Here is a 21,055-nt window from a genome sequence, read left to right as displayed (position 1 = left end):
CTTTCTCTTCCCATTTACGCTTAACTAGGATGCGAAAAAGCGGAGGAGCCGCTGTTATCAGCAGGAGCTGTGACCGCGTGGATGGAAACAGGCTTCCCAATGAACATTCTTTTAAGAAAATATGATACTCCCATAATGAACAGTTAACTCCTCAATAAATGGTCTCCCCTACACCCCCATACTTAAAATTCTATTTAGGATGTCTTGATTTAATTCACCCTTCACTTCCGTTAATGCTTTGTTGAAGCCCACACACCCTGCATGGTACTTAATAACAAATATTGGCTTTGATTTCAATGCCCATGTTGGTTGATGTTAAACTTGTGTTGGTAGTAAGTGATTAAAGTAACAACATTTAACTTTTCATCAAATATTCCTCAAAAATATCCATAAATTTAATTCTCCTGCTGGCTTCTAAAAATGTAGTCAACTTTGGGGCACCTTCACTGAGTATGCTATGTTTAGTAGTATGCATTTTGTATGGTAGTCTTACCCAACCTAACACTTATCTTCCCTGTTCCTCATTATTCTTATTTAGTGTCTTAAACTTGCTATCATGGCTACACATTTATAAGCCATCTCAAATTTATTTTAGCAGAAGAGAAATGGACAATTTGTATGTCTGTGTTCATATACCTAATGGTCAAGCTGAGCACACCACACAATGTGCCACCATCTCAGATAAGTGTCTCTCTTTGGAATGACAATTATTCTTTTCTCTTCACCAATGCTTCTGGCTCGTTATTGGCAGACACTCTTTCCCGAATTTCATAGTGCCTACCATGTTGCTAAGCCTATGTGCTCCTTGAATGGGTCCCTTAAGGAATTTTGAATAGTGTCATCCTGTGGTGGAAGGAGAGGAGAAAGACAGACTTGATGGCGACATGATCACTACAGCGAGCAGGGAAAGCAGGCCCAACCTAAAAAGCCACTGAAGGAAGTGATAGCAGTAAAGGCAGAGGTAATGAAAACCTAGAAAAATATTTTGTTATAGAACCTCAGAGGAGAAAATGCCATGGGGGAAATGTCAAGTTTTGGCTCCAGCAAGGGGGAATTTGAAAGACAATGATGTGAGTTTATTTTTGAGGCAGGAGGGTGTCTGGGTAGCAAAGAGGACTTAGAGCTAAGAGAAGTTCTTCTCACAGCACACTGAGATGCTCGAGAAACGCCGTTACTCGGAGACAATTGTTAAGACCATAAATGGTCAGCCTTAGAAATCCAGTTCCACAACCCATTAGCTCTGTGAACTTGGTCGAATTAGCTAACCTCTTCAAGCCTCAGTTTCCTTCTCAGTGACTTGCTCAGATGGCTTACGTGTGAATAACAAACGTCCCAGTCTTCCACTGGTGAGCTTCCTATGAGACACCGTGGTGGGCTATATTACCATACACGTCTAGTTCCCCTTCATGGGGAGGATCACGTGTCCCCACTCCACTGAGGGTAAGCTTGGCCGTGTGATTTTCCTTGGCCAATGAAATGTGAGCAGACTTGCCCTGTGTTGCGTCAGGCAGAAACTTGAAGCATCAGTGAGTGCTCTGCCCCAGTCTCTTATGTCTTTGCCATGGTGACTGGTACTGCTCCAGGTGGTGGCTGCTCCCTCAGCATGGGTCCCAGAGTGAGGACAATGACCAAGTGGAAGCAGAGCATCAGTGAGACATGAACCAAGCCACTGAGATTGGGGATTGTTACTGTGGTACAACTGAGTCTAACCTGACTGCTATAGGAGCTTTTAACTTTAGGAAAAGCTTTTATAACCCGTCTTTGCTGTTCTGTAACATAATATGAAGCATTCCTATGTGGGTATATTATAGACTTTTAGTAAAGTCCATTGAGATCCCTTGCTTCAGTAGACTATAAGTGCACTTAGGCTGTAAGTCTGAATCTCTGTGTCCCGCCTCAAATTCGTAGGTTGAATGCTCACCCACCATGTGATGGTCTTAGGAGTGGGCCCTTCTGGAGATGATCAGGTCCTGAAGCTGGAGCCCTCATGAATAAGATTAATGTCTTTGTCAGAGAGGCTCCAGAGGCCTTTCTAGCCCCTTCCACCACGTGAAGGATAAAATGAGAAGTGCAGTCCAGAAGGGGGCCCTCCCCTGACCACACTGGCACCCGGCTCTCGGACTTCCACTGTCCAGAACTGGGAGAAATAGATTTCTGTTGTTTATAAGCCACCCCGCCTGTGGTATTTTGTTACAGCAGCCTGAGCAGACTAAGACAACTTATGTGTTTTGATGAGGAGTTGATACTTCTCCAGACTGTTTACTCAAAGCTAAACCTAAAATTAAATGACTCAAAAGGAATTGAGAGATCCTGAGGTTTTAGCTAATCCCTCACACTGACATTCTTTCTCTTGTTTTTCTTATCGAAATCTGTCTTCAGAGTTCACAAAGGATCTTCCTACTTTCTACCAAATTTCCTGCTTGTTTTGCCTTGTGAAATATTCCTCCTCCTTCATATCTCCCCTCAGGCATCATTGCCCCAGGAAGAATTTCCTATCTGTAACTGCCTACCTCATCGTCTGCCCCCCAAGAAGCTTTCCTTCATCAATCATATCAATGTTCCTTTTTCCCCTAGTAGTTATCTTAATTTGATTATATAATCCTTAGTGTCATTTTTGGATTAATTTCTCCCTCACTAGACGGAAAAGTCACCAAAAGCAGGGAGTGTGCAACTTTGCACATTATTATGTACAGGCTGTCAGCCCCACACATAAGCGCTTAGTAAGTGCTCAATAAATCTCAATCTATATTTTTTAAATGGATCGTGAGAATTCACATCTTGCTAAATGAAAATAGATAAGGGACTGGATTAAAAAGCTCAAAGTTAAAAAAGGGGCTGGAGGTCCAAATATTTACGCCAGAAATAAATAGCATTTATCAAACCAGGGCTACAGATTTTCCTTTTTTCTCCTCCTTCATAGGCAGAAGTCTCATTAAGGGTGTTGGTGGATTTGAAGGGTTTTTTTGTTCCTTTCTGAGAGACTGGCACTGTTGTTAGAAGAACAACTGAACCATGTAATTAGCCTCCGCAAACTATTGCCATGAATATTGCTTTAAATTGAAGTCATTTAAAAAACAGACTTGGAAATGGCTTTTCCATGCATGCAGATTTTTGTGTTACTAAAACCCACACAGGAGATGTGACAATGGGAAAGCAGAATCTGCAAGTTATTTTTGAAAACATTGGTTGGTGGAGACAGGGATGGTTCCTTTGTAAGAAGGTGCTGGTGGAACTTTCCCAGGAACGACAACAGAAATTAAGCAGGGATAAACAGCTACCCCGGAAGGTGGGAGAATTTCGTGCATGAAGCTGAGATCTCCCAGAAGAATTTTACCTTCGTGAGCACAGAAATGAAATCCATCGATGGTGGAGTCTCAGAAGCGTCAACATAGTCCTTGAAGATGCGGAAAAGACTATTCACAAAACTAAAGCTTGTCTAGGGGTAGAGAGAAAGAAAACAAAAGTGGGCACACAGCCATGAGTAAGGAATAAATATTTGATGAACTTCAAGCATCGTTCTTACAGATGTCTTCCTTTTTAAACTTATCTCCTCACAAAACTCAAAGATTTATTTTCCTCCAATCTCCAATATATATTTTCTTATAAATAATTCTTTTTGATATCTCTCCTCTCTTCCTTTTTAGAAGAAAGATATTATTTATTTATAATGTATGTGAGAAAAGGACATTCATTTGAGAATAAACGTTTAGGAAGATGATGGAGATGTTAGGAATGTGTTTACTTTCTTAAAAAGTGAAAAATGTTACTGAAGGCTGATAGCTGCAATCTCTTGGAAAGATGTCGATGGATGTTTTGATTTCCTTCTTATCAACCTAAACTCCTGACCATAAGATAATATGGGGATGGAATATGAAATAAACCATGTTCCATATTCCAATATGCAATACAAGCCACAGGAACAGACGAAGCGTGACTTTTCATGACCCTCTAGTGAATTTTAAAACATGGCTACTGGCGTCTTCCTACTTTGGCTCACCTGGCTTAACTCCTCCAGGTTAGCAAAAAGTCTCCATAAATCCACATCCGGGAGATAGTCATGAGTTTGTAGATATCTTAGTGTATTCATGAAGATCTTCAAAAAAAATAAATGCACATTACTTTCCATTATTTCGTTTTAAAACTTGTCCTTTGCAAGAACACTAAACATAAATCTCCTGAGTATAACATTACAAAACAATTTAGAAATCAGTATTTTGAAGGTTTAAGAATTTTCCTGAGTACAAATGATGGCATTTGAGCTCCATAGACCATATGGGAAATGTGCTCTTCTGTAGGAAGTCGTTGTTGCTTGTGCGAGTCCTAACAACATTCCTGTTGAACATAATCTGCTCAAATGGGCTTTCTCTGCCTCCCAGTGCCAAAGAAATCGCAAAGGTTCTCTTCTTGCCAACAGTACTAACTTGAGACCAAAACAGCATTCATGCTGAGTTCTCATTTATTGCTTCCTCTGCAAAAGACACAAATAACCTTTACTGTCAGGGCATTAAAAATAGAGAGCTAATGAGTGAATATCTGAAAACTGGTAAGATGTTTAGATTTGGATAAGTGCATTAAATATTAGTGAAATTATTAAGAGAGTCCTTAGGTTATTATTACTTGATCTGATGCTTTCAGCTAATGGGAAAACTATTCTACAGCAAGCCAAGAAAGAGCTACAATCTTCACAGATAACTTGCCTCTCATTCTATAGACTAAAGCGAGATTAACTTCTTGAAATAGGAATGCTTTGTATAAATATAGCAAAGCCAATTATTTCAAGAATTTTAGGTGTGAAAAGACTTGTACTTTAGACTGCCAACTTTCTGAAATTCCCATTTTCGTATTACTTAATTCATGCAATGAATGGTTCTTGAAATGCATCAGAATTGCCTAGTGGCCTTGTTAAACCAGAGATTCCTGCTCCATCCCCCCCCCCCCCCCCCGCCCCCAGTTTCTGATTCAGTAGGTCTCTGATGGGGTGTGAGAACACGCATTTCTAACAAGTTTCCAAGTGATCTTGATACTGTTGGTCTAGGGACCACTGTTCGAGAACCACTGACTTAGAGCTTCCCGAAATCCATATAGTGTTGATTGTCTGGAAATCTGTCAATATCCAAGCATTTACAACATATAATTGTAAAACACAGAATAAAAGTGGGGAAATTTAGAAGAAAATTAGAAGAAAAACTTAGGCTTTTTGCTATAATAGTCTTTGCTTTACAAAACCTTTTGTCATTTTCAAAAAATATTGGATCCTCCAGTATATTTATTTTACTTTGAGTTACAAAATCCCAATTTACAAGCAACTTTGGGAAACACGTTGGTTGTGTAAAGGGAGAAACATGTGTACTGTAAATACACTAAGACACTGGAAAATAAATAAACTCAAAGTGGCCTTTTTTAAAGCAGACAATGCTAATTTGAAAAGCTTGTGCAGCTTACAGTGGGACAGAAAGTTCTGTGCTATTTGTTAGGGCAAAAGAGGTAATATAGCTCAGGGGTTAGTGCTCTGCAATGAACATCTATTGGTTGCCACCCAGCTTCAATGCTCCCCTTCCCCAACATCATTCTGGTTTTCACCTCAGTATCAACTCTTCCCCATGTGCCATGTGGCAAACTGACCTTACTCCCAGGGACGCACCTTGGTTGCCTTAAGGCAATTAGCACACTCCTTCCTTATCTGAGTAGTTGGTTCAGGAGTGGGCATGAGACTTGAGCCAGTCCAATCAGAAAGAAAATCAAGACTTCTGCTATGAATGCTGAGAAGAGAACCTGTCTCTCTCTCCTTCTCTCTCTCTCTTTCTTTTCTTTCTTTCCATCTATGGGCTCAGAGACAGCAGCCATTCTGTGACTACAATAGAAGCCAGCCACAGGATGAGGCTGATGCCGTGGAAGGCAGGGATGAGAGATGGAAAAAAATTTTGTCCTTGGTTTTGAGCCCCTTGATCAAACCAACCTGGATCTCTCACACCTCTGGATTTTACAGTCACATGGGCCAATGAAACCCTGTATTATTTAAGCTCATTCTCTGAATCCTAACTGATAAACTCTCTAAGCATCAATTTTCTCAGAGTGTCTTTGCCATTTAAATTTTGCTGGTACAGTACTTAGTGCTGTGACCAACACTTAATCAACGTTACTTACAGAAAATAATAACAGACATTTGTATGTCACTTGACTGATTTCAAAGAAAACTAATCTGATCATCACAATGATCAGATGTTATAAGATAGCCAGAGATGGTATTGTCATCCCTCTTTCGTAGCTTAGGACAGGAATTGTCAAACTACAGCCTGTGGTATAAATCAGGCCTGCTACCTATTTTCCTAAATCATGTTTTATTGTCACACAGCCATGCACATTCCTTTACAAATTATGTATGGCTTCTTTTGGACTGCAATGGAAGAGCTGAGTATTGCAATAAAGACCACATGGCCTGCAAAGCCTACAATATTTACTACCTGGACCTTTACAGAAAATGTTTGCCAACCTCTGGTTTAGGAAATGGAGGACTAGACTTTCCTAAGTCACGTGGTAAGTCAAAGGCAGATCCAGAACTTGAACACGGGTCTCCTAACACTGCTTTTTCTTGTGTAAGAGAGTAGCCAGGATTCAAAAATGCTTGTGGGCAGAGGCAACCTTGGAAGCAACGTGGCTCATCCTTCACTATGATCTTAGAAGGCAGTTGCTCCCTTCCTATCCCTTGCCCTCTGGTTCTTCTGCAAGGAAGTCTCTGCTCAGAAACACACCAGATCAGGGCTGCAGCACTGCACAACATCAGGGGCACCATTTACGTGGCAGACATCATGAATACCCCGTGTAATCCAACCCCATTGTATTCCATGTACTGGCTGCCCCAGAAATCTGTGACTATGGTCCTGCAGCTGATAGAAAGTATTTGCCTGGCACTGTTCATGAGGGAGCAAGAGTTCCGAAGGAGGGAGCTGACCAAAGATGGAATGGGCCACCTTGAGCTCCTCGGCTCAAGGGATGTATAGACACGGGGTGAGAATAAGGCAGAAGAGAGTCAGATCTCAGACGGTGAGCTGGACTAGTTTACTTAGAAAATATCATCCAATCCTGAGGGGCTATGTTTAAGAAAAGAAGGAAGAGGGGCCAGCCTGTGGCCAAGTGGTTAAGTTCATGCGCTCTGCTTCAGCAGCCCCGGGTTTTGCCAGTTCGGATGCCGGGTGCAGACATGGCACCGCTAATCAAGCCACGCTGAGGCAGCATCCCACATAGCACAACCAGAAGGACCTACAGCTAAAATATACAACTGTGTGCTGGGGGCTTTGGAGAGAAGAAGAAGAGGAAAAAAGAAGATTGGCAACTGTTGTTAGCTCAGGTGGCAATCAAAAAAAAAAAAAGAAAGAAAAAGAAAAGAAAATGAGGAAGAGACCACGAAATAGTAGATAAACAATAGATAAAAGTTTCTTGGGACCAGCCCCATGACCAAGTGGTTAAGTTCCTGTGCTCCGCTTCGGCGGCCCAGGGTTTCGCCAGTTTGGATCCTGGGCGCAGACATGGCATGACTCATCAGGCCATGCTGAGGCGGCGTCCCACACAGCACAACCAGAGGGACCTACAACTAGAATATAGAACTATGTACTGGGGGCTTTGGGGAGAAGAAGAAGAAGAACAAGAAGAGAAGAAGGCAAAAAAAAAACATCGGCAACAGATGTTAGATCAGGTGCCAATCTTTAAAAAAAAAAAGTTTCTTAAGATCCTCGAAAGAGGGGAACTCCCCACCCCCCAAACTTTCTTCTTTCAGCATGGAAGAGGAAAACAAATCCCCAAAGAATCAAATTAATATTTTCCATCTACAACAAAAATTAAGCCCAGCATTACCATCTTAAGAACTAATAAATGGTCCAAGAAATAAGTGCATTCACTTGTGAAAAGTTCCCACATGGCCTCTTGCTGCTTTCTCAAGTCTAAATGATCAGTAGGAAGTTTTTGATATGTTTCCATGACTTCATTCCAGGTCTTATCCTGTACATGGGAGAAAAGAGAGAACAAAAATTTCCATCTCGATGGGTTGACCTGTTCACTATTTGCTCTGACTTTGCAGGAACAGGCGTACTCGAAATCATGGTTTCCTGCCGCAGGGCCCCGCATCCCTCTTGGTAGTGATGCTTCAAGCTACCCAAACCACAGATTTCTTTATGGTTTTGGGATGCCACTTCCTCCCAATGCAAAGCATGGAATGTGTGACATATGTTATTTTTAATTTAAAATGAAAAGGCACTCAAATTGATGTTCTTTTGAATTATGCTTGAGAATTTCATGAGTCTTTTTCAGTTTATTGCAAAAAACACCCTTCAAAGAACCCCAAACCCAGAACTGGGAAGTCTAATCCAGGTTCCCCTGGAAACGCTTGTTGAAATTAACTACTGAAGAATCAGGAAATAAGAGTTTTAAAGTTTAAAGAGGCCTTTGGAAGTTGACTTATCAAAACCATCTTATTTTTCAAATGAGGAAATTGAGGTCCAGAGAGGTGAATAATCATAGCAACTATTAACATTTGTACAAGACCTCATGGTCTACAAAGTGCTCTCATATCCATCACTTCAGTTTAAATAAAATGACTTTCCTGGGGGTTCAGTGTGCGTTAGAGAGAGCAGACCTGGTTCCTCTCCTGAACCTTGTTGTTTTTATGAACAAGGTGATAATCTGACAACTTAAGATAATGACTAAAACAAAAAAAGAAGCCATGCCACACAACAAACAGTTTATGAGATACCTTAAGGCTGTGGAACTCATAGTGCCTGAAGTCTGTAATCTTCACAGAGGAGAGGCAGTTTTCCAGATCAGACACATGCTTGTGTTTGTCTTTGCCCTGCTTAAAGATTGTTAGAAACGGGATTTTCAAACACGACAAGATTTTGGTAGCTTCAGCATCTTTTATTCATTCATTTTCTAACATGCATGAGAACAGACTGTACATTTTCTCTATAAGCTATTTCTGAGCCATAGTCTGACTCACAGGACCACAGAATGTCAAACCTGGAGGAGAGAGGCTGGTGAGGATGTCTAGTCAACACATGTCATTTTACTAATGAAAAAAAAAAAGGACCCATCTTAGGATGGTCATATAGCACATAGACGGAGTTCAGTCTAGCATCTACCCCGTAGGGTGATATATAAAGTTCTAACTTGGCAAACACTGGGTCATAGGACTTTAGCATCAAAAGGTGCCTTGGATGTCTTAGTTCAACCTCTCATTTAGCAGATGATTCAATAAAGCCCAGAGTGTTAATGGAATTGCCCAACACAGTAATTCTCTACTAACGAATACCAGAATATGCCAGAAACTCTAGTTTCCTTGGAATGGAACTGTCCATTTATTTTTGTTAGAATTTTAGTTAAAAAAATCTGATTACAAGGCAATGTATGGTTACTGTAGAAAATTTGGGAAACAAAAACACAAAGAAAATCAAAGTCACTCATAATCTCTACCCCAGATAACCACTGAAAACCTTTTTCTGATCATATTTATAACTAACTTTTAATTGTGCCCTATTTATACATTCTTTTATTACTTGGTTTTTAAACTTAACATATTGTGACCTTTTTTTTTTTTGGATTCATTCAGTATTCTGTTGCAATATGATGAATTATCCGCTTAAAGAGTTCATTTTACCAACAAAACCGGGAAGAAGCTATCAAATAACAATGTGTAAGGCTTTCTAAAGTCGACTTGGCTGCATCTCAAGTGAATGTTTTTCACAAGTAATTTTTTAATTTGTTCTGTTGCTTCAGCGTGCATGATGCTGGCATGGATCTAAGCAGTTTGGTGGAAGTTACTCAACTTTGTGTTAATGAGCAAGGGAAGGCATGAGTTATCTGCTGCTGTGGGTGGGTGGCTCCCTGTGTATCTGAAAGGAGACTCTGCAATAGTTTCAGAATGTGCTAAAGGGCCGTGGCTGGTTTCTCTGGTAGGGTTATGGCACTGAAAGGGGAGCCTATGAGACTCATTAGCTTCCACAGCAGAAAAGGAATCTTGGAGCTGGTTGGGGACCTCCTACCACAGTTGGGACATATGCCTTTTGTTGAGGTCTGAAACCATAGTGACTGCATGTTGTGGAAATCAAAATAGCAGCAGCCAGTTGGAAAATAAAGAAGCGGAGACAATGAAAGCAGCATTGGGACTGTGGGAAAGTGGGCACCAGCCCTCTGTCTTGAAGGACACTCACTGTCACTCTCCATGGGTCTGACCAACCTCCTGACCAAAGAAGTGCTTGATGGTTATACCAGTGAGAAAGGAGGGGACAGTCTGCTCAGAGGCCACATTAACTCTTTAGAGTGACAGACCCGTTGTTGGAAGCCTTGTTGCTTCCACTATAGTGGCATTGGCTAGGTGAGACAATGAGAAGCATTTGAAGGGTATTTGAGAGGATATGGAAGATGATGAGAAGTAAGAGGCCAAGGCTACCTCTAGGGTCTCAAACCTAATAACTAAGAGGTGGATGGAATGGAAATTTGCAGTAGGCGCTGGTGACATGGAACTGGAGTGAAATGGATATATGTGAACATATCCATATTGGAGTGGTTGACAAGGAGATGGCATTGAATTGGTGAGAACAGACGAGACCTTTGAGAGCTCTGCTGAGATAAAGGAGGGAGGAGCGTCTAGCACTGGTTATGGGGCCCCACAGTTGGAGGAATAATTTAATGTTGGGGCTAAAACAGGCTCAGAGCTAGACCGCCTGGGACTGTTGGGGACAAATCCCCATTCTGCTGTTTATGAGCTGTGTGACCTCAGGTGAGTTATTCAATCTCTCTGAACCTCAGTTTCCCCCTTTGAAAAATGAGGATAATAATGTTACCTACCTTGTTGGGTTGTTGTGATAATTAATGAGTTAATATATGTCAACTACGGCGTACACAAACAGGAACACACGCAAACAGAAACAGTGTCTGATAATGTGGTAAGCATTACATATGTGTTTGCTTTTATTACTAATATTGTTATTGAGGGGTGGGAAGAAAGGAAGAAGAGAGGGAAAGAAGGTGAGAAAAGGAAAAATCTTCAATAGATTGGGAAAATACATTACAATGTAGTAGCGTGTTTGTTATATTGATGCAGATTATCACTTACATAGATATGAATTATTTGACAAATAATGCTAAAAGGATGAGGGAGTAAGTAGACATGTTGATTTTAAGGGGACCAGATATTGTGTCCTGGTGAAAGTAAACGTTCAAGAAATGAAATTTCCTTTTATTAGTGAGAACATTTGCTGAAACATTATGTCATCCCACTAATTATTCTGTCTTTGTATACCTCCACCACTGCCTACCCACCTCCGACACTGGGCAAGCCATTTAGCACATTTTGTTTTCCAATTTACATGTCAGTCTGACCTTCTCAATTGTGAGCTGCTAATGGGCATCTTGACGTCTTAGTACACTCGTCCAACGTACGTGGAACAAATTGCTTCTTCATAGGGAAAAAAATAGACTGATCACGACAACTTGTAGGAATATCCTTCCTTAGGTTAGTCTTCCCTCTTGAAAGCACATTCTGTCTCCCAGGTGGCCCTTAGAGCTTCCCTGGTCTGGAGGAGAGCTGGTGAAAGATGCCCCTTCTCCTGAGACCCCAGAAGTGGCTGGTAACAGGCCCTGCCTCCATTTAAATGAGGAAGGAGCCCAGGAAAGGCTGTACGTCTCACGTTCTGCCAGGAAAAGAGTCAAATCTTGTCCCTAAACAAGGACAAAGCGAAATGCTGAGCAACAGCCATGGTGACAACGGTGTCATCATTTTGCTAATAGTGTACAACTTGACGCTTGTAATGTTTAGACTGTGTCACTATGGATGGAATGTTTCTGTCCACCACAAATTCATCTAAAGCCCTAACCCCCCCAGTGTGATGGTATTTGGAGATAGGACCTTTGGGAAATAATTAGGTTTAGATGAGGGCTTGAGGGGGCCCCCATGATGGAATTAGTGTCCCTATAAGAAAGGGAAGAGACACCGGAGCTCTCCACTGTGTGAGGACACAGCGAGAAGGTGGCCATCTATAAGCCAGGAAGAAGGCTCTCACCAGAACCCGACATCCTGGCACCCTGATCTTGAACTTCCCAGCCCCAGAACTGTAAGAAATAAATATTGGGTGTTTAAGCTACCTAGTCTGCAGTATTTTGTTATAGCAGCCTGAGCTAAGACATTCATACAAACTGTTGACATTTGGAAAAATAATGTGAAAGTCACTGATATACTCAATTATGAGAATACTTTTTCCAAACCCTAATTACAAATAATACTACCAATAATATGGCCAATATCAGTTGTTTAAGATGTGTCCAGCTCTGGGGCCAGCTCCACATGCGTTATTTGACTTCCTTGTCACAACCACTCTATGGGGCTGGCACTATTACCATCCACCTTTTATAGGGAAGGACCTGAAGCTGAGGGAGGTTAATTCATTTGGCCAAGGTCACAGAACGGTAAGTGGAGCAGCTGGGAGTGGAACCTCAGAGGGCTTTTAATTTAGTTGTGGTACTTAAAAAATACCAGTGTGTGTGTGTCCGCAGAACGTCCAAGGTGGGTGTCAACAACTAATAACAAATTAATCAGAGAGGCCACCTGGCCAGATTTTTAACAGAATGAGGCACAGTGTAGGTATCGCAACTAGCTTTGTTGGAAGGAGAAACAGTCCGTCCTTCCCCCCTCCTCCAAAAAACAGGAGTGAGGAGTCGGGTTGTGGTCAGGAACACTTCTTCCCTCCACCCCCAGCAGGCCTGAAGGAAAGGCCGGACAGTGGTTAACCCTTGTCCTAGACAGTAAAGAATCATGGGCCACTGATTTCGATTTATAACTCTTCAATAATTGATGGAACCAAGAATGAATTTTTAAAAACCACGAGGACTCCAACCGGCTTTCCCAGAAATAGAAGTGTATTTGTGGAATCTCTTTCTGTAATATTTCATTAATTTTTCAGTGTTCCCAATATGCACACCACTGACGGCAAACTGGGGCATATGCTTGTGCAAGTTCACTTCATCAAGTAAGCAGTTTCCTAAGCTGTATCAAGTCATAAATGTGGAGTTGTAAAGCATCACAATATTAGGATTGCTTTGTGTTTTGCAGAGCTCATTAACCACTGGCAATTAACACTGTTTTGCTGCACAAAATGGCATCATTTGGCATGTTCTGTAGCCATTACTATGGATGTGATGATATAATTTAAATTTCGTGTGCTGTCTGCCATTATGCACAGAAAAAGTGAGATGAAGAGGCTCTTCAGTCCTTTCTTACTTTCTTAGCTACAGGAGGCTTAATTAAAACCCAACTGACAACACACAACACTTACCACTCCTCTCTTGGAGAAAGGCCATCTTGGCTTTTTGGATTCTGGTGGGTGAAATTAAAGAAGATAGATTAGTACTTTGAGTAACTAGTGACAGATCATTGCAGAGCTTTACAAAATCTGCTTTTTCAAATGAGCCAAGCAGAATTCATCCTGCTTTAATTCTCCTTCTCTTGAGCATGCACACAGAATAAATATTTATATGTATGCAGATGAGTGAATGAAGCAATGTTGCAACCTGAAGGTTGGTGTTAATTGCTACCTTAAGGTCATATTGTCCTGTTTCCTTACTAGAGTTCTGTTCAGCCTCCTTTTTCCCATCACTCAGGGAGAAACTTAGAAGATGTAATAAAGAGTTGAGTGATTCCTTTAAGACAGAGAGTCATAGAACTTTGGGGCTAAAAGGACTTCACTTTTACGTTGTTCTATCAAAACCATCAAAAACAATCCCAGCATATGCAATGTCAATAGCCTGACCAAACTTGAGTCTTGGAGATTGCATCAACCCAATAATCCCCATGTGTCGTTAAAGGCTGACACCTGAAATAGGGGGACATCAACACATCACCAATATTTATGTTGGGGGCTTTTTGTCGCTATTGGCCACCATCCGAGTAGTCCTTAAGAGTTGCTTTGAGCTGAGAAGGAAGTAATCACTCAATAATGCACACTTTTGATGATCAGGGAGTAAAATGATTAGATTCTGGATTCTTGATTTTTATGTCATTTGCATCAATTTGTAATGCTACCCAGAAAAGGCTGGAACTATTTCTTAGGTTTAGGCAAGATATTCTGGTGACTCAATATACAAAATAGATGCCTTATAGGCCTATCTTTCTTTCTATTCAATTCATCAGGAGATGCTGCATAATACTTGAATCAGATGGAAGCAATTACCCGGGCAGCATTTACTACAAAGTATGTGCTGAGGGGCTTTTCCTGCTGGAACCCTGGAAGGCACCTGTCCAACTGATTATCTTGCTCATTCTGACCACCTTATCGATCTTTTGAAAGGGAAGATTAGATGGAACCTCCCTCAAGGACAAAGCAGCTTCACCACTCTTAGCCCTCAATGTCTGGTGGTAAATTATTATGTCCAATTTGAACTGCAATAATCTGTTCTTAGCAAATTTTTCTCCTTGGTTTTTCTAGCTTTGAGGATAATTTTAGGGCCTGGGGAAAGCTTCACAAGTATTCAGAAGAAAATTTAAATGAGTCTTTATTGATGCCACAATCTTTTATTGTCTCTAGCATATATTAAGTTTTGCTGAATCAGAATCTCTATTTCAACAATATCTCTAGGTGACTCATGTGCACATCGAAGCTGGAGAAGCACCACGAATCTGGGATGTGAGAACTCTATTCTAAACTCCTTGAGGAGGGGGCACAGAGGCGTATGATGGAGGACGTTGCAGAGCTTTTACTATGTGGCATCTACTGTGATGCTACGTACACAACAAAGATCAACCAGTAGATTTAGAAGCATCACACAGCAATTATGACCTTGTTCTTTAGCATGGTGGTTCTGAACCTTTAGCTGGCTCCAGAATCACCTGGAGGCCTCGCTAAAAAACAAATTGGTGCTCCCCGCCACCTCAGAGCTTCTAATTCAGAAGGCCTGGGGTTGGACCCCACACTCTAAATTTTTCACAATTTCCCAGGTAATATGGAAGCTGCTGGTCTGGGACCAACCTTTGGGAAAGACTACTCTTGGTATTAACCAGTTTAGAGCATTCATCAAGCATCATGAGATACGTACTAACCTCTGTTAAGGTTACGCAGTGTTTAGAACTAGCTCTAATTTCTAGGGGCCTGTCCTTGAGTAGATGGCTTAATCCCTCTTGGTTTGTTCACTTGGGTGATTGTATCAGATGAGACAGCAGATGTTCATTTGCATTATTGTGTCATATGAGACAGTAGATGTGAAAGGGATCTATAAAGAGTGGAGAGCTATACAATGTTAGTTATGGTTTATTTCCTGGTGACTTCTGGGTTCCACAGAGAAGACTACAGTTGCCCATACAATGGATGTTGATACAGGCTGGTGGAGAGGGCACAGGACTAGCAGTCAGGAGCCTAGATTCCGTTCTTCTGACACAAACCAGCTGACACCACAGCTAGGTCACTTCTCCTTTCTGGGTCGCACTGTGCACATATGTGAGTGAAGAATGAACTTGGTGGCTTTCTAACTATGTGCCGAGTGTCCTGGACTGCTGGGGATGCGTTGGAGGTGAGTCTTTGGGATCCACCCCATTTTCAGGCATTGCAACTCCACCTGGATCTGTTTTATACATTGGATTTCCAAGTGAGGGTTCTTTTGTAAAAAGGACTCTGCTAAGAACAAAACCAGTTTGAACGCTACCAGGATGGATCATCTTTAAGTTTCCTTTTAGCTCTCAAAGGCTACCCTCAGAATCAAGGAGAATGTGCCCTCAACACCGCAATTGCTCTTTCTTTCACAACTGAGTTCAAAATGCAGAAGAAGATTTGTCCCTAAGGCTGCCTACCTCTAATCTGCTCTAACAGGAATCTGCTGTCCCTGGGACCTCTGCCTCCACAAGGTACCACCTGGTTGGAAGGTACCACCTGGTTGGAAGATACCAGTGTGAGGCAGAAGGCCAGCAGCAGGCCAGGGGTGGCATTACAGCAATGATACAGAAGCTGCCCCCCAGCCCAGAGAGAGCCTTTTGCTCTAGAATGGTGACTGTCCCTGGTGTATCTTTTCCAGGTCCCAGACCTGGGGTAAATTCTTTGACAAGAGGACCTTTTGAGGGAAAGCTCATACCTATCCATGTCTGTAAGTGGAACACCCAATACCAAGGGTGGTATTCAGCTGGTTCCAGTAATTCATGGCCGATGCCAGTCCTAATTGGTGAGACATCTGTTTTAACTTGTTGGTGCACATGTTTCACCAGTCATTAAATATTCTGAAAATCACCCCTGCTTATTACAATATCTGTCCGTATCTGCCTTGTAACATAAGTATGCTGAATGAGCAGGACCTGGATTCAGCAGCAGAAGTGGGTGGCACAGATAATCGGCAGCTCCATCTGACACCAGAAGGTCCCCGGGGAACACCTCAAGTCCAGGTAAGTTGAGCACCACAGAACTCCGCCTGTGCTCAGGGAACCTGTGCTCAAGAGAAGGAAGGAGAGAGCTTAGAGCTGGCATGCAGGCAGGGCCGTCGCTCAGGACACCCTGGGGCTTTCAGAAATCCCTGCTAGCTGCCTGATTAATGCCTGCTTTTTTAGGAAGGTCGTGGAGGCCACGCCAGGCTCCAGGCCCGGGAGGGCTGTGATCACAACCCCCCACAACATGTTTACTCAACACCTTTTTGAGCCTTATTGACCATTTATGATTTCGACTAATCCAAAGCAGGAGATCTGGCCTGGAAATATCAAAACAAACATACTTGACATGTTCTGGCTCAGAAGGATACTAGGAGAAAGCCCTCAAACACGAGAGCAGTTGTAAATTATGCCCATGGCCTCAGCGGGAGTGAGGTGCATGGGTATGGCCACCAGCACCCCTAGTGATCTGAGGCTGGTTGTATAAAGTCAGTACTTTTATTTTTCCCAGAGAAAAATGAGAAGTATCGTTAGAAAACCCTAGCAAACAGGCCTATCTACCTTCTTCTTTCCTCTACCCCCTTTCGCAAAACTTCCTGTCTGTTGGATGTTCACAAAATAAATAGTTGACATACCAGACACAGTGGGGAGCAGCTCCAAAGCCACTGGGCATTTGCTCAGTGATGTCTAAGGGGCAAAAGGGCTGAGGAATCTGCCACCCTGGGAACCAGCCTGAGAGCATTGAATTACAGTCATGTGTCACTTAACGATGGTGATACATCCTGAGAAATGCATCATTAGGCAATTTCTTCATTGTGTGAACATCATAGAGTGTACTTACACAAACGTAGATGATATAGCCTACTACACGCCTAGGCTACATGGTACTAATCTTATGGGAGCACCGTTGCATTTTCAGTCTTTCATTGAACAAAACATCGTTATGTGGTGCGTGACTGTACAGGGATTTTCGTGGCTTCCTCATCAGAGCTGCTCAGATATTCCTTTGGTCTATTCTGAGGGATGAGAGATGTGCTTCTTTCTACTTCTTGACCAATGGAATCTCCAAATTCTTTTCACCAACAAATAGCTTAGCATATGGGTTACTTTATATACAAAGGCATTTTGACTCAATTTATCAACCAAAGCATAGCCACAGAATTGCCTTGAAAGTTGAGAGTCTGAGTCTGTCATACCCCTCTGGGTATTATGATTTGGTCCATTGCCATGCAGCTCCCTCTCCTGACAGAGAGGCTGTGCCCTGAGCCCCGTTAGTCTCCCCAGCCAGTCTTTCCTCTGTTCCTTCCAGTTCCCCACCTGCTTACTGCTTCAGTCCTCCCCGCTTCATAGCCACGTTCCATGCTTCTGACCTTCTGCACGAGTGATGGCCTTTCTACCGGCGCTTTCATCTCTCTCCTCATGATGGAACATTCTGGGATCTCATGCCCTATTTCTGGTTAATACGCCTGTCAGGGTCCTGGTCATGCCCTGCCAGGCCTATTATGCTGTTGACCAAGGCCTGGTGTATATTAGAATATCCTGTGGAATTTATTATAATAACATCCTCAAGTTCCACCCTTGGGATTCTGATCCAGTAGGTCTGAAGGTGGGCCTCTGCATCTGTAGTTTTACCCAGCTCCTTTGATAGTCGCCAGAGCTGGAGAAACTGATTTTGGGGATACAAGTACTTTGGTATAGGCCCTTCCTACATTTAGATCTTAAAGATTATTTCAAGTTCTCAGCCTTTTGCTGAAAACACTTCCAGACCATTTTACTTATGAATAGTAGGGCAAGTTGCTTAGGAGCTCTAATTAGAATAACCTACTTCCCATAAATTCCTACTAAATGTTTGAAGTAGGGCTGCCTCAGACCCTGCAGATAGATGCTGTAGGCATAAAAGAAGGTTAATTTTCAGCCATAAAAGGCTGCTTCCTCCAAGAGGGCTTCTCTGATGCTCACAGAAGTAGTTCCTCATGTTTGTGCACTGCTCTGCAGGCTGGCTAGATCGGGCCCTGAGCATCTTCTATCTGTGTTAACACAGTTACCTCTTATTTCTTCACCTTTAGCTTTATTTTCTTGATTCCATCCTACTCCCAGTCACTAAAAGTGAATTATCTAAAATGTGAGCCCGACCTACCCCCTCCTGGCTTCAGATACCTCAGTGGCTCTGCATCTTGTACTGGATAAACACATTTTTAAACCATATATACAAGCCATCCATGATCTGGCCCATTTATTTTCCTAATATCCCTTACTTTGCAATTTATTCTCTGGAAACAGTGAGTAGATTGTCATTTCCCACACAAAATGTTTCACTCTTCAGTGCCTTGGCTGGGCGTGCTTTGCCCTTTCTCTGCCCTCTCCAAACCTGTCTAACTCCTCCCATGAGATTTAGGGCCATAGGTTATCTACGTAACTTACAAGGGAAATACTTAGATAAAATTTGGCTCAGATTTGTCTAATTAGCTGTTTTCCCTGAGGTTTTAAAATCTGCTTTGACTGCCCCTTTTCTGCTCTTCTCGCTTGTTTTATTGGAAAATTTTAGGGTAATGTTGCAGACACTGCTAGCTGCCAACCCAAAGTGTATGCCCTCCATTTTTCTTGCTATCTAAACCCTGATTTTTCTGGAGTGGCATGTGCTGAGTTCATACACAGCCCTGCTCTGACTCCCTTGCAGCTAGTGGAGCCATGTGACCCAAATCTGGCCAATGAGATTGACACAGGAGTTGAAGGCTGTGGCTTCTAGGAAAACTTCTTCAAAGGGGACAGAGTTGGCTAGCTTCTTCCTTTTATCTCTTGCTCTTTGCCCTTCTTGTTGCCTGAAATATGGCTTGATGCCTGAAAGTATACCAGTAATCTTGCAAAGATAGCAGCAGAACAGGAAAACAGAAGGATCCTGGAAGGCTGCTGACATCTGCCCTGGCCTGGGCTCTGCTTATGTTGCAAGAGAAACACCCCGTATTTGCTCAGGTCGTTCTAGTCAGGTTCTGTTACACGCAGACAGATGCTATGCTGACTGATCCAGATTTCCCCATCCTGGATTTCCTTCTCCAAGAATGAGATCAACTTTCAGCATTCTGCACTCCTGTGGCTTTTTTACCACCTATTTATGTTGAAGTTTCATAATAAGATCATTACAGTTGCAACTTTTGACAACTCTCCCCTTTTTGGTATTTGCCAACCTAATGGCCATGGTGGTTATGAGGATAGAGGGGACTAAATTAGGTGGGAGTTGGAAAAGTTACAATAATTTGAATGAAAAATGTAATTATAATTTCATCATTTTGGATATAGGACATTGAGGCTGATACATAATGAATTGCTAGTATACAAATCCAGCTAGGAATTTTCACAGTGCTATTCAAAAGGTATTAGGTAACATAACATGCTAGGAACCCACAAGAAGACCCCTGAAGGGAAATATTAGAAGCTTCCCCATCAAATTTATACTTCTCTTCATAAAGACCCTAGAAGCATACAATAAGATTTTGTGCTTATGGGGATACAGGGGATTGGAAAAATTACCATAATTTGAATGAGAAATGTAACCTAGTTGAATGTTGGGGGGAAAGTTTACGCTTTTGAGCTTCAAATCTAGATGTTACACAATCTGGTAAGTATCATGAGTTTGGTAGTTTCCAAAGACTCTATAAGCTATCTCTATATTCCCTGGGGACCTCAGGGAGGACATAACTGCTGGTGGAGTGGAAGGATTCATCTTCCTGGCCCCCTCTACACTGGCTTATGTGTTTCTCTTCTGTGCTACTACAGTTCTCTGCAGTGAGGGTTGAGAATGTGGAGTCAAATTGCCTGGATTTTAATCTTAGCTATGATTGAGCCAACTAATAACCTCTCTGGCTCTGACTTTGCCATTTGTGAAATGTAGACAACAATCATACCTACTGATTGTGTGAGAATGGACAAGGTTGATCAATATAAACCACTTAGATCAGGTCTGGAACTTAGTAAGCTGTCAATAATTGCTACTATGTTGATTATTGAACATATTATAATGTTCTGTTTATGTGTCTGTTTACTCCACTGGACTGTCAGCTCCTTCAGTGTGAGAAACATGCCTGATCATCATCCGCGTTGGTGGGTGCTCATTTACTGCTCAATCCATTGTCATTGATGAACACAAATGAATGAAATACTTCTCTGATGCCGTCCTCCCTTGTGGAAAGTATCTTACTTTATAAGGCAGTTTTGCAGGTTCGTGTCTCACCTCTTCCGTTACCCTAAGCTCCTAGCTCCTGGTCCTAATCCCTGAATTTAGTACGAGCTCAATAAACATTTGGTGAGTAAATGGAACAGTAACCAAATCCTCACACACCCAGAGTCATCACTGTCATTTCCCGACACGCACTCCTGCACAGTGTGAACTTTGGTAATAGCCAGCTGCTCACTATTCTTTAAACTAGCCTGCACCTCACACTTCCATGCCTTGGCTCAGGTAGTTCCCATCTGCCTGCCTATCTCCACTTTGTCTGCTTAGCAAACTCATATTCATCTCTAAATTTCAGCTTAGACGCTCTTCCTCCAGAAGTCTTTTCTGATCTGCTCAGGGAGCGCCATCTCTCTCTCTCCCTCCCCTACCCCAACCTTATCTCGGCTCTATAATAATTCATTGAAGGCTCATGCTAAGTCTTATATATCATAGATTCCAAGCACCTG

The 21,055-nt window shown here is 42.2% G+C and overlaps 1 protein-coding gene across 3 annotated transcripts in view; it reads right to left on the bottom strand.

Annotated features, from left to right (window-relative positions):
• PLEKHG7 (pleckstrin homology and RhoGEF domain containing G7) overlaps positions 1-21,055 on the bottom strand; it is a 56,251-nt gene that overhangs the window by 21,299 nt on the left and 13,897 nt on the right. For 2 of the 3 annotated variants that reach the window (XM_008537529.2, XM_070599483.1), the window contains exons 4-9: positions 16,316-16,443; positions 13,317-13,357; positions 8,744-8,842; positions 7,849-7,992; positions 3,998-4,093; positions 3,335-3,436 (exon numbers count right to left, since the gene is read on the bottom strand). In XM_008537529.2, coding sequence (XP_008535751.2) covers positions 3,335-3,436; positions 3,998-4,093; positions 7,849-7,992; positions 8,744-8,842; positions 13,317-13,357; positions 16,316-16,443 — 610 coding nt within the window. The remainder of the gene's footprint in view (positions 1-3,334; positions 3,437-3,997; positions 4,094-7,848; positions 7,993-8,743; positions 8,843-13,316; positions 13,358-16,315; positions 16,444-21,055) is intronic. The other variant, XM_070599482.1, reaches the window with a different exon arrangement.

This window comes from Equus przewalskii, chromosome 29, assembly GCF_037783145.1.
Source record: "Equus przewalskii isolate Varuska chromosome 29, EquPr2, whole genome shotgun sequence".
Taxonomy (NCBI): domain Eukaryota; kingdom Metazoa; phylum Chordata; class Mammalia; order Perissodactyla; family Equidae; genus Equus; species Equus przewalskii.
Note: the sequence above shows the minus strand (reverse complement) of the source record. Positions and strands in the feature narration are given on the sequence as shown.